The 16,818-nt window shown below is 37.9% G+C and overlaps 1 protein-coding gene across 2 annotated transcripts; it reads right to left on the bottom strand.

Moving 5' to 3' along the window:
• Window positions 1-2,425: 2,425 nt before the first annotated feature.
• Window positions 2,426-16,666, bottom strand: lats1 (large tumor suppressor kinase 1). 2 transcript variants are annotated; one of them, XM_017302348.2, is made up of 8 exons: window positions 16,458-16,666; window positions 15,446-15,910; window positions 14,943-15,033; window positions 12,097-13,415; window positions 9,170-9,752; window positions 6,755-6,937; window positions 5,358-5,464; window positions 2,426-5,282 (listed from the first exon to the last, which is right to left on the bottom strand). In XM_017302348.2, exons 2-8 carry the CDS (start codon window positions 15,800-15,802, stop codon window positions 4,794-4,796), a joined length of 3,129 nt encoding a protein of 1,042 aa, XP_017157837.2. In that variant the 5' UTR covers window positions 15,803-15,910; window positions 16,458-16,666; the 3' UTR covers window positions 2,426-4,793. The 2 variants fall into 2 exon arrangements, with proteins under 2 accessions (XP_017157837.2, XP_008395531.2); XM_008397309.2 differs by having other exon boundaries at window positions 15,446-15,913.
• Window positions 16,667-16,818: the final 152 nt, after the last annotated feature.

Genomic DNA, 16,818 nt, shown 5'->3' on the forward strand with positions numbered 1-16,818 from the left:
TTGCATATATTGATCAATTAATACATTTAAATCAACTTTGCATAACAAAACCATCATATTAAAAGGAAAATTAAGAAAAGAATACTGGTTATTTCTTTTAATAAATATTAAACATAGTTGCACACTAAATTAAAATTACTTTTTTCATAAATTTCTATTAATTGTCCTTAATGGTACAAAATCTTTTATCTGTACCAGCAATAAAAACGGTTCTTTGAAGCAAATATACAAACCATTGTCACTTGGCGCCCCCTGGTGGCGGGAGCCTATTTTCTTCAGCACCTTTTCTTATCAAAAACTCAGAAAAAAAGACGTCTTTGTGCAATGTAAATAATTATGAAGATAAGTTGTGTAGCATTTTTTTTTAAATTAGATGCAGACCCTTTCAATAAATTAGAAACATTATTGTAAAAGTAACTTTTCATTAGATTTTCTAACATCTATTGAAAAACATTTAAATTTAGAACACAAAAACAGAAATGTGGACTTTATGAAAAGTGTTTTTAATACCTGTTTGAAGGTTATTTTTTATCTGACAAATCTAATTGGGCTGTATATCCTAATTAAGTCTTCTGTGAAAAGCCATAAAAGCTGTAAATCATTAATACATTTAACTATTGATTTCTTTGTAGCTCTTACAGTAGAATAGAAATTCAGGTGTACGTTTCTCAATCGACCTTTATTTAACCAGGTCAGTTATTAAAAATGAAATTATGTATATTAACAGCCAAGAGAAACGTAGTGGGACAACACTTATGAATTATGGTGCAGAATTAAGTCATTTTTTAAATTAAAAATGACTTCTGCTTTTGGAAACTGGGTTTTTGTTTTAGTCAACTTTAGCAATTTTTAATAACATTATTGTATAATGGTACAAAAGTATAAACATTGATATAACAATGTAGGTTGATCTTTTTCAGCTCTTTCATGTGACTCGAGTGTATTTACACTCATCTAACCAGAACACCCACTTGGTAAATTATCTTCATAACTGGTTTTAGTCCAAACTTCATTCATAAATAAATGACTTTGTTGTGAACTCAAAAAAGTTTATATTTTAACATTTTTAATAGCTTACCTTTTGTAGCTACACAAAAGAACCAATGTACAAGTTTAAGATGTTGATTTAAAAAGGTGCAAACCTTACTAGAAAACGTTAATTTGAAAAATGTCACCCAGTAGGATGTCACCCACCATAAAATGGTGTTTTATCAAAGAAAAATAATTTATCATGTGATTAAATCATTCATTGATTAACTGGGACAGGTTTAGAACCAAGTCTTCTTTCCAGATGAAGGTAAGTTTTCCTTTCATTTTGAAATGAAGTTGGTCGATTCTGGAGGAAGAGTGAGGAGTTAGCCGAGGTCGGAGTGAAGTTTTCAGTCGGTGGCGCCATCTGCTGGCCTACAACAGGCAGAACATCGATCCAGGTGTACGGTACATGAGCATACCTTCCTGTAGCCCAAATGTGTGAAAAGGTTTTTTAAACTGGTCCAAAATATGGCTGTTAAACTTAAACCCTTGCTTTAAAGTAAAAAAAAAAAACGAATTGAATGAACACTAATATATACCATTGTGTCATAAATCTAAGATTTGAATTGAATTACTAAAATTATTTGAATTTGAAATGTGCCGGAATTAGGGATCCATATTATCTATTGAGCTTATCCATTGACTCGATTAAATGAGGCCAATTTCTCAAAAAAAAAGTTTTCTCTTGAATCAGGAGAGCCGACCGTTTACCCATAAGATAAAAAGCTAATTTTTCATAATATGCTGATTTAAATCCTGACTGAATAAATATGTTGGTTTCCTCACATTATTTAACTTTAAGAGCTTGTCGAGTGTTTATATTTCAAAACAGGACTGCATAAAATGCATCCCACACAGGAATCCGTTTCGACTGTTTGCCTTTGCTTTTCTGTTAAATCTCCGCCATTTGTGTTTCTTCATCAATGGCTCCCCTTAAGGATGACCAGCGGCGCCCTCTGCTGGATGGAGGCCAAACTACAACACAAAGAAGCGTTGGACTGATTTTAACTAACCATCAATTGACAATATTAAGTAGATCGTTTACATCCCTAACCGTAATCTAGTTTTTAAAAAACAAAAAAAACTGTAGATTTAAATCACCCTTGCCACAAGAAAGCTGGACACTTTCTTGATCATAAAGGTTGTATATGAAGGAATGAGAAATGTGAATATTTTCATTTACTTTAAACTTGAGTATACATGGACTTTTTACTGTGATTTATTCCAAATTTTATGAACCATTTAAATTCCAATAGTTTTACAGCATAGTTATTAGCATTTTAGATAATTGTCATCACTTTTCTTAATTTTTGTATTTGATTTTCAGTTTTAAAACTGTACAAATCATAACAGTTCAAACATCTTTCACTCAGTTCAATGAGAAAGCCAAGTATGAAAATTATTTTTTTATTATTACCCTCTTCCCAAACCTCTGAGCAAAAATGTACACAAAAATAAAATTCTCTCAATTAAAACCAGTGCAGAATGACGGTCATTATTAAATCAATAAACTACATTCAGATATTCTTTCCTACACAGAAAAAATACAGCGGGGCAGAAAAACAAAATATAAGGTAACTTTAGTGTTTCTTTTTTTTTTTTTTTAAACTAAAGTAAAACTTCAGACCAAAGATTGCAGTAATTAAGTGCTCAAGTATAATAAAATAAAAAAGTCATTACTGTTACTTTCTGAAGTTGGTAAAAAGAAGAAAAAAATAAACCCTTATTTAGTGCTTTGGTTGAGATGTGAGCATGAAACCTAAAACAAACTTTAAAACAGCGTTCTGTAAATTAGTGCCAGAAATAAAGTACATATTAACAGAAGAGGGCCTGCCCAAAAAGAGGGGAGGAAAAAAAATCAGCTTAAAGGGAAGAGAACATATTTACATCCATGGTGTACAACTTAATTTATAAATACATTTTAGATAAATTAGAAAAATAAAACAAACCTACTGCAGTACAATCAGCTACAGCTACTCATTTTAAATGCCAGTCTTAATATGTGGTGAAAAGTAACTCAAAAAGGCACAGCAATGAATACTAATTAGAGTGATTTTCCCTGTGAATTATACCAACCACAATTCTACAATCCCCTTCGCAATAAACTACAATATAAATTAAGACTTAAAAAAAATAGACTTGAGCAGCATCTACACTAGCGTCAATAAATTAAGGCTTTACTGGGGGGTTGCGATAAGTTGTCACCCTGGTCGAAACTTCAAAATATTTACATTAAAAATGGAATTACTAATTGATGCCGTTAGTTTTGCATGCAGGCAGATCTGATTCTGTAACAGTAATTTACTATTGATGTGCACAAACAGGCTTAAAATGCTTTTTTCTTTAGAGAAATTGTGACAAATTAAAATCTGGATTAAGCAACAAGACTGAGGACCTAAAGATCTGAGTTTAAATCTTTAGGAATGACATCAATTACTCCTCACTGGCATAAGAGAAATAAATAATCACTTTTAAACTACAAAATTATTTGCAAAAGTCACAAATTTCTCATTCTCTGATATTGATTTTTAGGGTTATTGGAGAAAATATTGTCACTTTACTAGGAACAGAGGTGATTTTACTGTTTTAATATATGATAAACTGTTTAACCATTTCTATTAGAAATGACTAAAATGTATGTTTTCCCTTAATAAAACAGATCTGTATCTTTTTGTGCCAGAGGTGGGGAAATTATTCTAACATTAATCTGTAAACATAGTTTCAACAAATCATTATGACGACAAACTGACTGATCCTTACAAATGTTAAGAACCTGGTATGGTTGTGATTGTGACGTTTACCATTTGTTCCCGTCATGGTTTCATAAGAGCATCAATAAAATAAGGAAATAAGATTAAATACATTTATAGTGCTCTGTTTTGCAGTGCTTTATGTGAATAAATACAACAAATTATTGTGATAAATGTCCTAACTGCAAGTTAAACACTTAGAAAAATAAAACGGAGCAATACTCTGTTTAGCCTTCCTGTTATCTGCTGAGAGTCTTGCTCTCTCTCACTATTATGAAGCACGTCTCGGTCAGAGTCATAAATCTGAAAATCATCAACAGCTGATTTCTTGGTGAATCTTTCTAAGGTTTTGTGATCCTAGTAATCAGGATTTAGGTCAATAAGCTGCACACAGTGTTTAATTAGTTAGTGCTCTTGTGGATAAAACGGTAAAAATAACAGTTTAGTTTAGTTTTTATTTGATCTCAGTGATACCCTCAGGGAATAAGGTCAGCAGTTTTCAATAAACTGACTCCAGGTCAGTTCCGTTTTAACGTTTAAATCTGGTTTTACGATCATATTCTGATACGATCCGACAAAAATATTCTTCCTATGTTCAAGGTTTAAAATGCTTCATCTGGCATATCCCCCCTTTCTCACACACAACTACTACTAAGAGTCTGTATACTACTGCGCCCCCTGGAGGACATGGGGAACATTTTTTCTTTTGCATTCCCTTGTAATAATATATGCAGTCAGTTAATGTGGCATCATGAATACTGAACGTCTTTCTCCTATGTTTTATTTCCATGTAGGAATTCTGTTTTTTGATGACTCATGATTTTAATTCCATGTCTTATTAAATGGAAAGGCTGTAATAGCAAAATTGTGCTTTTTTTTTTTTTTACAGTGGATACACGGACTGTCAAATACGCCTTATGAGGAAAAACAAGGTGTGTTTGCAAATTTAACGCGAGGGAATGCAAAAGAAATAAAAAATGTCCCCGTGTCTCCGTAGCATGCGACCAGTGACTACACATACACCAGGTCTCGGCCAGGTTTGTCCTGCTCGGCGTCGTCCAGCTCCGCCTCGTCCTCTTCGCTGCCCTCGGACTCGATGGGCTTGGGGCAGCTGTAGGGGTGGCCGTTGTCGTCGAAGAAGCGGCGGAAGGTGAACTCGTAAAAGGCGTGTTCGGGGTGCTTCCCGTTGCGGAACCAACCGTTCAGCGTGTCGTTGTGGTTGCTCTCGTCGTCGCTCTTGCGCAGCTTTTCTGGCTCCACCGGGTCGAAGTTGGACGTGTCCGTCGGGTGAGCGATGGTGGGTATGTACGGCGCCGCCTGCTGCCTGAGGTCGCTGGAGAAGTTGACGCTCTTGAAGAAAGGGTGAGCTTTGATTTCGTCGGCGCCGTTCTTGCCCAGGCGGTCCTCTGGGCCGCGGCACAGCTTGACGATGAGGTCTGACGCCTCCGGGCTGAGCTTGCAGTGAGGAGGGATGTGCAGCGTGCTCTTCCAGGTTATCACCTGGTGTCAACAACACAGACATTAGAGACATCAAGCCCTGCGGCTGCAGGACGCTGCGCAGCAGCACCGGCATACCTTCATCTGCGTCTCCAGCGGCGTGTTGGCCAGGAACGGAGGCTGTCCCACAACCATTTCATACAGGATGACACCAACACTCCACCAGTCACACAGCTGGGTGTATCCTGCAGCAGATATCAGTCACATGCAAGTTACTGATTAATGCAGGGATTTCTCACTCATTTTCATTTTGGGCCATGTCAAGATTATGAATGTTCTCAAAGGCAGAATGTATTGATAAAACTCAAACTGTTACAATAATAGATAGCTGTCTGCATACAAAATTAAATTGTATTGAAATTCTTTTCACGTTGATTATTTTTGTGATTGTTTTGCAATCAAAATCACTAAATAAATGATTTTGTAGAAATGAACTAAGACATGTAAAAATATTTGTACTTTTTATGACAGTAAGTGGGACTTTTTACTCTCCACACTGACAAACAATAGCTTGACAAGTAAAGCTGAAGCAGCAGTGGGATAGAAGTAAAATATCGCCACCTGCAGGTGGGAATTAGCAATGTTTTGACCACTATTATGGAAAATTTGTGAACTAATTGTGCATTATGATTAGTGTGACAAAGTGCGGCAAAATATTGATGTTCTCACATTATTAATCTTGGATAGTTTTAAATACAACAAAACAGAAACCTCTTTAGTTGATGAAAGGAAAAATAAAAGACGGTAAAGAAATAAAATGTGTGAAACACTCAGATTAGCATACTTCGCTCCATAAAGTCCTAAGTCAACCGTGCTTCTTGGCGTCATGTATTTTCTATCATGTTCCAATTTTTATCCCCATCACTTCTCCGTCAGTCATTTTTGACTAAATAGTTGACGCTAATCCGTCACGCAGATTGTCTGAATGAGGTGAAACTTAAAGAGCCTGACGAGTATTTATATTTCAAAATAGAGCCGCAGCAAGTACATTTTACATCCCACAACAAACTCCGTTTCTCTTTTCCGTTCTGGATTCCCGCCGCCATATTTGTTTATCAACGGCTAGATGGCGGCCAAAAAAACGACACTAAAAAAGGTCTAAGCAGACGTTACAAGCTGCTGCGTCACGCAGCTCGTCTGAATGAGCGCTACAAGGTGAAACTTCAGGACATCATCCGGTGATTATATTTCAAATCAGAACCGCATAAAGTACATTTTGTATCACACAACGGATTCCGTTTCGACCGTTTCTCTTCTCCCTTCCGGAGTCCCGCCGCCATTATAGTTTCTGAATCAACGGCTCCGGCTTAAGAATCACCAGCGGCGCCCTCTGCTGGATGGAAGTCAAACTACAACACTAAAAGAAGGTCTAAATGGCCATTGTACGTTTATCTACAGGAGGCAATTTTAATCTAATAAACACTTAATCGACAATTAATTGTAAGTTAATTGCTGTGTAATATTCTAGTCAGTACCTGTTCGAAGAAGAACTTCTGGAGCAATGTAGTTTGGCGTTCCCACCAGCGAGTGGGCCAAGCAGCGCTGGTGCTGCCGGGCCTTTCTCCTCTCCAGGGGCTTCAGTCGGTTGGAGCAGCGACAGTTGGCTGGATCTTCCCAATCCTTACTGAAGTCCATGCTGTCCTGCCTCACATGATCCCCTACAGAGAGGTCACACATCCTGCTGTCTTTTTATTGGTTAAGAGAATTTCTGGCATGTACCATTAACTAAACAAGCAAGAAAAATGTTGTACTTGTTTAATGCAATTAATCAGACGTTCAGGTCAATATAATAATATCCACCCAACTGTATTTTGCAGAATTTTAAAGAAAGATAAGTATCTGTTTAATTTCTAAAGCAACAAATTATAGAAATTTTCAGATTATTTTTTATATCCGTTTTACTTGCAGAAAAACAGATGGTGATTGTTGGCGGCAATATTGATTCTAAAGATACTTTATTTAAAATAAAAAAAAAAACAAATCAAAGAGATACCTAAAGACTTTAATGCATTGTAAAAATAGTTTTACTTTTTGTAATAATGAAATCTTGGTTTATGTTACTATTTTGTTTTTGTTAACAGCACAGAAAGGAATGCAAATATATAATGCAACATAAATATAACATTTTCCAAGACTATTTTCTTTCTTCTTCTTATAAAATATTATTTTATACCCTACTGCAGAGAACCAAAATGCTCTCCTGATAAATGGTAATTGAACTGAATTTCTAAAGATCTTTTCCAGTCACAGTGCTTTACACTGGAGCCACTTTTACCCTCACAAACACTAACAGGACTTTTTAAATAAAACAAATAGATTTTGCATAACATAACGATGCTATAAATGCAAATTATTTTACTTTAGATCTAGTTTCCGTCAGAGTTGAAAACTTGGATACAGTTTTTTCATTTATCACAAATTTTCCACTCAAAGAAACATCTCGTTTTCTGCAAAGGTTTTATATTTTCTTTGTATTTTAAATACCTACAAGCAGAAATAAAATGGAGTTAATTTGTTCCTTAAGCACAGATTTATGAAAATTGTTTATTTTTTTTATGTTTTGCATTATTTATAGGTGTAAACATGAATTAAACTGGATCTTCAATTTGGTGACTTTTTCCTCCATTTAAAGCTCATAAATTAAAAAAAACTTAATAAATACATCGACCAAAAATATGCACTTTGATACGTTTGAGTTTAATGTACCCGACTAAAATTAATGGTTAATGATTTGATGCATAAATTGGTACAATCTACACCTCAAATAACTATTAATCAGATAAAATTCTACTTTTTTTTGCATTTAACCACTTTGTCTTTTGTATATGATATTATAAATACATTAAATGATGCAAATAAATAATGAAATTCCTTTTCAAAATAAGAAAATAAACATTCTATTGTCTATTGTATAATTCCTATAATGAATTTGAACCAGGCGAAGTTAAAACTACAGCACTGGAGTAGTTCTGGATAAAACACATTTACAGATAAAGGTTTTCTTTTTATACATATTTTGCATTTATAAGTGCAAAATGGATATTTATTTTGTACAGTTTAGGCTTTACTGCTCTGAATATTTTTTCAGTAAATGGCCTTTTTCTGAGTCTGTACACTCCAGTTAACGATTAATTATTTACTAAATTAGTTGAAAATTATTTCAATAATCTATTAATTACGATTAATCGTTTCAGGCCCAATTAAAATATTTGGTTTCCACTTAAAATCAAACGTTGCACTTTATTACAAAATGTTGCAGTTTGAATATCAAGAACTTTCTGAACCTTGAAAACACCAAATTTAAATTCAAGCATTTTTAAGGATTTCAATAACCAGTACAAACCGTAAAACACTAAATTAGTTGTCAATTATTTCAATAATCGATCAGTCACAATTAATCTTTTCTGTTCCAATTAAAATATTTGGTTTCTACTGTAATTTAGGCCTTTAATCAAGTATTAGGTTGGAGTTTAATTACAAAACTGTGCAGTTTGAACATCAAGCAATTTGGTGTTTTCAGGATTTCAAGCACCTGAACCAACCCTAAAAAGTCTATTTGAGTAATCCAATTAATCAATTAATCGTCCAATTAATCGTTTCAGCCTTGGTACGATCTTATAAATCCTTCCCTTTTCTGATGGATTTAAAATTTCTGCCTTTAATAAGTGCACTGCAGCATAATTTATATTATAGTTCTGAGAAGAAAAACTGGGAAAACTGACATGAAAAGCCAGGTTATTGCACTTCTAATAACTGAGCAGGCTTTTTTAAAGGGTAATAGAAACTATAACGCCAAATATCCCTCAACCATCAACTATTAATTTTATAAATGCTGATTAATATACTGGTCTTTATGGATTTAAAATCAGGTGAAGAGGAATGTTACCCACCGCTCTGGTAATACTTGGAGTCGTGTGTCCAGCGGAAACCGGTGCAGAGCCCAAAGTCCGTCAGCTTTATGTGTCCGTCTCCGTCTATGAGAATGTTGTCAGGCTTGATGTCTCTGTGGATGAAGCCCATCTTATGGACGCTCTCCAAAGCGCAGGTGAGCTCCGCGATGTAAAACTGAGCCAGCTCCTCCTTGAAGATGCCGAGCCGGATGAGGAGGCTCATCATGTCCCCGCCGGGAATGTACTCCATGACAAAGTACAAGTTGTCCTTGTCTTGGAAGGAGTAGTAGAGACGCACCACCCACTCGTTGTCGGCTTCGGCCAGGATGTCCCGCTCGGCCTTTACGTGAGCCACCTGGTTCCTCAGCAGCACGTCCTTCTTGCGGAGAGTCTTCATGGCGTACAGCGCCCCCGTGTCCTCCTTCCTCGCCAGGGACACTTCTCCGAAGGCGCCGATGCCGAGCGTCTTGATCCGTTTGAACATGGACTTGTCCATTTTGGCTCGCTTTAGGCGGATGTAGTTGGACTCCTTCTGAGAGAGCATCATTCGCATCTGCTCCTGGGCTTCTGAGCTCAAACCCACCTAAGACACAAACTCGTTAAAATCTGACGAAGATTTGGAACTGAAAAATACTTTGAATGGGTTATTTTGTTAGACGCAAAACAGCATCAAAAAAATAAAATATTATATTCAAATATATTAATATATATATATATATATTAGCCAGAGCTGGGCAGTTTGTCAGGTTTTTGAAAAATCTGGATATTTGGGTTTCTATACTTTGGAGTGATGTCAGCATGCAGAGGGCGGCCATCTTGTTTATTTTACGAATATTAGGGCCAGGTTACAATTTTTTAATTGTGAGAATTACGTCATAATATTACAATAATACAGTTGCAGTAAAACAATAAAGTCTTACAATAAAGCAAAAATAATGCTAAAAAAAACCCGACAGTATTACTAGTCATAATATTAGGAGAATTAAGTCATTTTATAACAAATCTGAAACAAAAAATAAAATGATAAATGCTGAGCATCTTGTGAAGTTATACTTTTTTTGTTGGTTTTACAAATAAGAAAATACTTCATCTTTTAACATGTCAGGAACAAATTGTTTTCAGAAGCTCAAGTTTCAAAGAAATGAAACAGAAACTGAGCAACTCGCATTAAACCTTTATAACTATTAGTTTTGTCTGATTAAACTGACATTTCTTGTAATTTTAAGATGTTCTTCTGCTGAAATTGCATGTTTACTCTGCTACTATTATGACTACATTCTTATAAATTAAACAGAAGTCATTGTAACCTGGCCCTAATACTCTGTCGTCCAACTCACAAAAGGGGAAAAAAAAACAACAATTGACTAAAATCTGAAATCGGATCTGGTGTGAAAAAATTGGAAATGTTATTTTTAGCCCTAAAACTAGAGACTCAATTAGTTAATGTTTCCCTGATCTGCAGATCAAACATTCAAAAATCTGATTTTTTTTGTCAGTGGTTTAATAAAAGCATCATCTACCAACAGCATGCATTTTTCTGAGTTTACCAAAAACATTTTGTTGAACTTGCTGCAGTTCATTTTTTTCCTCATTTTGGATGATTACAGTCCTTAAAACGTCAGTAATAAAAAGGTCAAACCTCAAAGAACATTGTTGATCAGTATCAACCAGAAAAGGCCAGATTGCTGCATTTTACTGGTGCAAATAACCAATAAATACATTAAAAATACAGCTGAAATTATTTAAATCAACTGTATTTTACTCATTCTGACCCAAAATGTAAATATTCAAGCATCACAGTTGATGAGATGTGTGATGTCATGCGTGCACAAGAGCCACCATGCTTCCAGTAAACACACAGATATTACACACCTTGCTGAATAAGTGATGTGTTCACATACAGGACAGCAAAGATACGTTTACCTTTTAGATCAGCTGTTAATGACAGCAAGGAGGGAGGGAGAGAGAGAGAAGAGAAAGAAAGCTAAGAAAAGACGGGGTTCGCACAATTTCTCAGGAAAATTCAAGCATTCTTCACGGTAAGTTTTCAAACGTTTCCAGCACCACATGGAGTTAAAAACAGCACAAATTAACTAAAATATATTACTTATTAATGTCTTGTGGCAGTACTCTGCATAGCAGGGACAAGGTGAACTAAAACTGTAGCAGGTTTTATGTTTTGAAATGCCTCACACACTTGACTGGTCTGAGAACAAAACGCTAATTTAATTTTTAAAAATCCCAAATTTTCATAACTTTAGCATATAAAATATGTTTGAACATTTTGTAAAGTTTGAGTTTAATTACTCATACAAATATGGTATTTCCACAAATAGCCCTTATTTGAGCCTGTCCAGTTAACGATTAATTGATTACTAAATTAGTTGACGATTATTTCAATAATCAATTCATCACGATTAATCTTTTCAGCCTTATTTAAAATATCTGGTTTCAACTGCAGTTAAAAACAAAACTGTGCCGTTTAAATATCAAGCACTTTCCAAACCTTGAAAACACCTAATTGAATTTCAAACTTTTAAGATTTTCAAACATCTGTACAAAGCCTGAAAAGAGCACAGACAATCATTTCAACAATCGATTAATCACGATTAATCGTTTCAGCCTTAGTATAATCTTGTAAATCATTCCTTTTTCTGATGGATTTAAAATTTCTACCTTTTGCAAAGACACTACAACATATTTTAAGCCATAATTTTGAGAATAAAACTGGGAAACTGGCCAGGAAAATCATTTCCAATAACAATAAAGAATAAAACAACAATGGTGCCAAATATCTAACAGCCATACTCTAATAATTTTATAAATGCATTTTCATGGATTTCAAGCAACAGTACGCACCCTGAAAAGTGGACAAAAGGTTTGAAAAAAAGCTTAAAGTAGAAAAATATTTAATTTATTCTTCTTACCCTTTGCATCTCGCTCTCCAGCTGCTTCCTCCTGCGGATCCTCATCTGGTGGTTCTTCAGGATGTTCTCTACATGCTGCTCCATGAAGAACTTGAAGGCTTGAGGGGAGTACAGGCTGATTCTTCCCGATTCTCCTCTCCGCTCCTCGTCTCTGTTGCGGCGGACCGGGACGGGCGACGTAGTGATCTTCTTTTCGGCTGCGGCCGAGCTTTCGCTGCTTTCTGACCCCTTCTCGCTGCTGCTCTCGTCGGTGGCCTCGTCTCTGCCTGCACTGTACGCCGGAGGGGCGGGCGAAGGGAGGAGGTGTTTGGGATACGGTGGCGGCGGACCCTGATAGTTGGGGGGTTCCCCGCCGACAGGCGCTTGAGAAACCGCAGGTTGCGGGTCGGGATATGCAGGCGCAGGAGGCGACGGTGCAACCTGCTGTATCCGCTGTGGATGCGTTGGAGCGACGGCGGTGTGCATCTCGGGTTTCGGCACGCGCATGCTTTTCACCGGCTGCAGGATGGGTGTCTGCGTGATGGCGGTGACGGTGGTCGCAGATGGCTGGGAGCTGGACGAATGAGTGGGTCGATTGTTGAAGGAGTTGGAGCGAGCCGGGATGTTGTGCTGCCACGACGGCGACAAGTCCTGGTTGATGTTGGTGACGGACGCAGAGTGCGGCTGACTGGACGCCAGAGGAGGCTGCGACCACGTCTGAGGAGGAGCCAGGTTGTACATGTCGAGGTTGTGGCTGTTCCGGTTGGGAACCAGCATGGACTGAGGGACATTTCCTCCGTTTAGGTACGAAGGAGACGAAGCAGGCTGGGGCTCGTTGGAACCCTGTCGGCTGTTTACGGAGTAAGGCGGCGGAGGCTGACGGTTGCCTCCCTGCATGTAGTCCGGCTGAGCGGAGCCATTTTGAGTCCAGGTGGGAGGAAAGGTGAATTTATGGGGTGCAGAGCGCTGATTCTGAGGCTGATTCATGTTTGGATACATGTCCGGCCGGGGGCCCTGGGGCACCGGAGACATCCTCGGAGGGAGGTAGTCCAGATTTCCAGAGTACCGCTTGGTGGATGGGTTACTTTCCCAGGATGACGTGGGAGGCATGCTGTTGCGGTTCGGAGGGGGCGTGACACTCCGCACCTGAGGGGGCAGCGGAGGGTTCACCCTCTGGTTGCTAGCAGAGTGGCCCTGTGGGTAAACGGGAGGCGGTCCAGGGCTGTCAGAGCGGTACATCATGCCGTCCACCACCAGGGGACCCATTCGAGGAGCGAGGGACTCCTTGGATCCTTTCCAACTTGGTCTCCGCAGCACAGCCTGCTGCATGTGAGACGGACCTGCACACAAACACAAAACGTTTACAGAGATAAAAATGATCCAGTTTCTGTAGCCTTCAGCACACTGGTGGATTTCATTCACTCTTCCTGGGTAACATCATCTGTAGGGCTGAAACTATCAATCATTCTGACAATTAATCGGTTATTCTGGCGATTATTATTATGATGATTATTCTGATAACTAATCGATTAATTAAATAATATATTTGGCACATTCTACAGATTATTTATGAATCTACTCAAGCCTTTTCAGTTTAATATTACAAATACTTTGAAGGAAACATATAATAACATTTTTGAAATAAGAAAACCAACATTTTGTAGCCTAAAGTTAATTATCAGCATTTCTTTACTCTAATTCTTTGTAGCAGAGGATGCAGCTAAAAAAATAATTTTATCATCCATTTCATCCATCCATTTTCTTGCACCCTTTTTCTCTCAGTGGGGTCGGGAGGGGTGCTGGTGCCTATCTCCAGCCAACGTTTCGGGCGAGAGGCGGGGTCACCCTGGACAGGTCGCCAGTCTGTCGCAGGGCAACACAGAGACACACAGGACACACAACCATGCACACACACTCACACCTAGGGGCAATTTGGAGAGGCCAATTAACCTAACAGTCATGTTTTTGGACTGTGGGAGGAAACCGGAGTACCCGGAGAAAACCCACCATGCACAGGGAGAACATGCAAACTCCATGCAGAAAGACCGGGGCCGGGAATCGAACCCAGAACCTTCTTGCTGCAAGGCAACAGCTCTACCAACTGCGCCACTGTGCAGCCCATTTTATCATCAACTTGCAAAAAGCTCAGTCCTTCCTGCGTGATTTAACATGAATGCAGTGAATGGATGATCTGATTACTACGCTTTGATTAATCAATTAATTATTGGATTCCAAAATTTGCTTAATAGAAGATTTTTTTTAACTGAATTTGATCCAGGTGAAGCTAAAAATGCCACTGGAGGAGTTCTAGGTAGAATATATTTACAGAAAGTTTTTTTTCTTTCTTAAATGTAAAATGTATATTCTTATTATAGAGTTTGGGCTTAATTACTGCTCTGACTGTTTTTAACTACATTTAATGATTAATCATGAATTCATCGTGATTAATCCGATTAATCGTTTCAGCACCAGTTCAGACTTCGCAACCAAACAGACTTCTTCACAAAAGTTGGAGGCATTGCTCCCTAAAATGTCGTTGCAATTTGTTCTGCTTTCATCCAGGTTTTATATTTGTATGTTATAGTCCCGTTTATACATTTTAAAAGTTAGATTTTTTTTAAATGTGTAACTTTTAAAAACATGGAAAACACCAATAGATACCAAAATAAATGCATCTGTTTTTTTCTTTTTACTCGTTAGTGAAAGCACAGCACTAAAGACCGTGGTGTTACTCCATACTCTGTGACCGGTTGTATTGTCTTTTTTAAGCAGCTGTCCTAAATATGGACACCGGATCAAAAGGAGGTATGGGTAAAAAATAAAAGAAATGAAAACCTGCACTGTTCCCAGTGGATCTGATGTAATACCTGGAGCTTTCAGGCCTGTAGAGTTGGTGTTGGCAGCAGCCATCTGCTCCCTCATCGAGTCCTGGTAAATCACGCGACGGCTGCTGTTGCCCTAGGAAGGCCGAAATAAACATAACTTAGTTTAGAAAATCAATTCAAACAAGCGATCATGCTCAGAGTCTGTTGTTTTTACTGTTACATTCAAAAGTGTGATATTGACTTAGGTTGTTTAACCATTATTATAAGCTTTAAACAAACTTTTCTTGCTTTACTACATCTGCAATGCACTTTGAGTCTCTACATACTTGGATATCGTGCAAACCAAAAGGTGATTGTCAGATGTAAAACTTCTTTTGTACTCGTAACTGTACAAACTTGTCACTTCACATTGCATACCTGACATTTTCAAAATAATTCCCTCTACACACAGTGTACCAAGTCATTCTCGTCAATTACAAAGGTATGAACAGAATGAAACGCTCACAAATCTTTATAAGATTATGCATTTGTGAGGGATATCTTACCTCCTCAAACCCAGCAGTTGGTTGTTCCAGCTTGTTGAGATCAGGGCCAGAAGTGGTAGAATCATTACTCTGTGAACCAGTCACTTCAAAAGGCACCAAAGACTTGCGGATCTCCTGTAGCGCTTTGTGGTAGGAATGTTTTGGGGTGCTGGAGCGCCCCTGGTGCCTCTGATCTTCAGGGAGCATCTTTGCTTGTCCAGCAGGGTCTACTTTAGGAGGGTCGGAGGGCTTGGTCAGGTTTCGCAGGCTGTTCCGTATTTCCTGCAGCATCTGCTGGCTGTTACCACTGTAGTTGCTGGCAGGGAACGTTTTGGGTCGCATCTGTCTGTGTCCTTCGGGCTTCTCCGCTCTCCTCATGTACAAGCATTTATATGAACGATGAAAAGGGATGAAGAAGACGTCCACCTGTCCACCGCAGAGATGAAGATCAGGGTTTCTGATGTCTGTCTTCACATCTGCATGCTGCTGCTGAAAACATCCAATATCAAATGCATGTAAGATAAGCAAGCATGCATGTAATGCTGCCAAACAGGTTGGTCAAAATGAGACACAGAGGAGCAATCAACACAAATAAACATTTACCAGAACGCAAATATTACGCTGTAAAAACAAATAAAAACTGTTGTTTTGAGTTGGGATCTATAAACCACAATTTAAGGTATATTAATTTTCTTAAATTTAACAAAACTCCTTTCAGATAAATAGTTTTCTTTAAAGATCCAAGACCCCTTCTAATTGATTAGCTTTGTTAGCATCGCACGCTAACTTTACGCGACTTTAACGTCAACTCTCAGCCGTCGGAAAACTTTTATGCCAATAATGGTTGTCACAAATATCTAAATAGTTCAAATAACATACTAACCACCTGTCGGTGACTAAAATTATGAGTTGAACTCGGTGTGAAATCTAACAGCACGGCCTGTGAGTGGAAAAGGCGTCCATTAGCCTCTATACAACAGGTTAGCCTGCTAGCTCGGAACTTTTAACAGTTAGCTCCCGTCAAGCAACTTACCGCTGTCTGTCTGTAGCTGCCGCTTTTCTAAGCACCTGTTCCTATTTCAGCTCCCAGCAGTGGTTCCGGTGGTTCCTCTGTGTGAGGGACGTGGTTCTAACTCTAAACGTCCTTGTTGTGCCCCGCTGGCTGGTTCCTAGTCGTGTTAAAATTCCTGATATCTGAATGACAAGTACAAGCTTCAAGGCTAAATACAAACCCCACAGAGTGCTTCCGGTTTTCAAAATAAAGTTCCGCTAACGTTGTTGTTGTTTACTCGATAAAACCTAAAGCAAGATAATTAAGATTCATTTTAGTTAAATAAAAACGATTAATATTTGATTAACAAAAAACGGCAAATGCACAAAAATATCAAAGAATG

The sequence above is a fragment of the Poecilia reticulata genome, chromosome 21 (genome assembly GCF_904066995.2).
Source record: "Poecilia reticulata chromosome 21, P_reticulata-male-v2, whole genome shotgun sequence".
NCBI classification, from domain to species: Eukaryota; Metazoa; Chordata; class Actinopteri; order Cyprinodontiformes; family Poeciliidae; genus Poecilia; species Poecilia reticulata.

Excerpts from the sequence above, each read along its gene's own strand:
- lats1 (XM_017302348.2), bottom strand. The coding sequence starts at position 15,802 with ATGAGGAGAGCGGAGAAGCCCGAAGGACACAGACAGATGCGACCCAAA. Across the intron at positions 15,034-15,445 it reads CAACTGCTGGGTTTGAGGAG|GGCAACAGCAGCCGTCGCGT; the intron begins GTAAGATATCCC and ends CGGCCTTCCTAG. Across the intron at positions 9,753-12,096 it reads TGGAGAGCGAGATGCAAAGG|GTGGGTTTGAGCTCAGAAGC; the intron begins GTAAGAAGAATA and ends TTTGTGTCTTAG.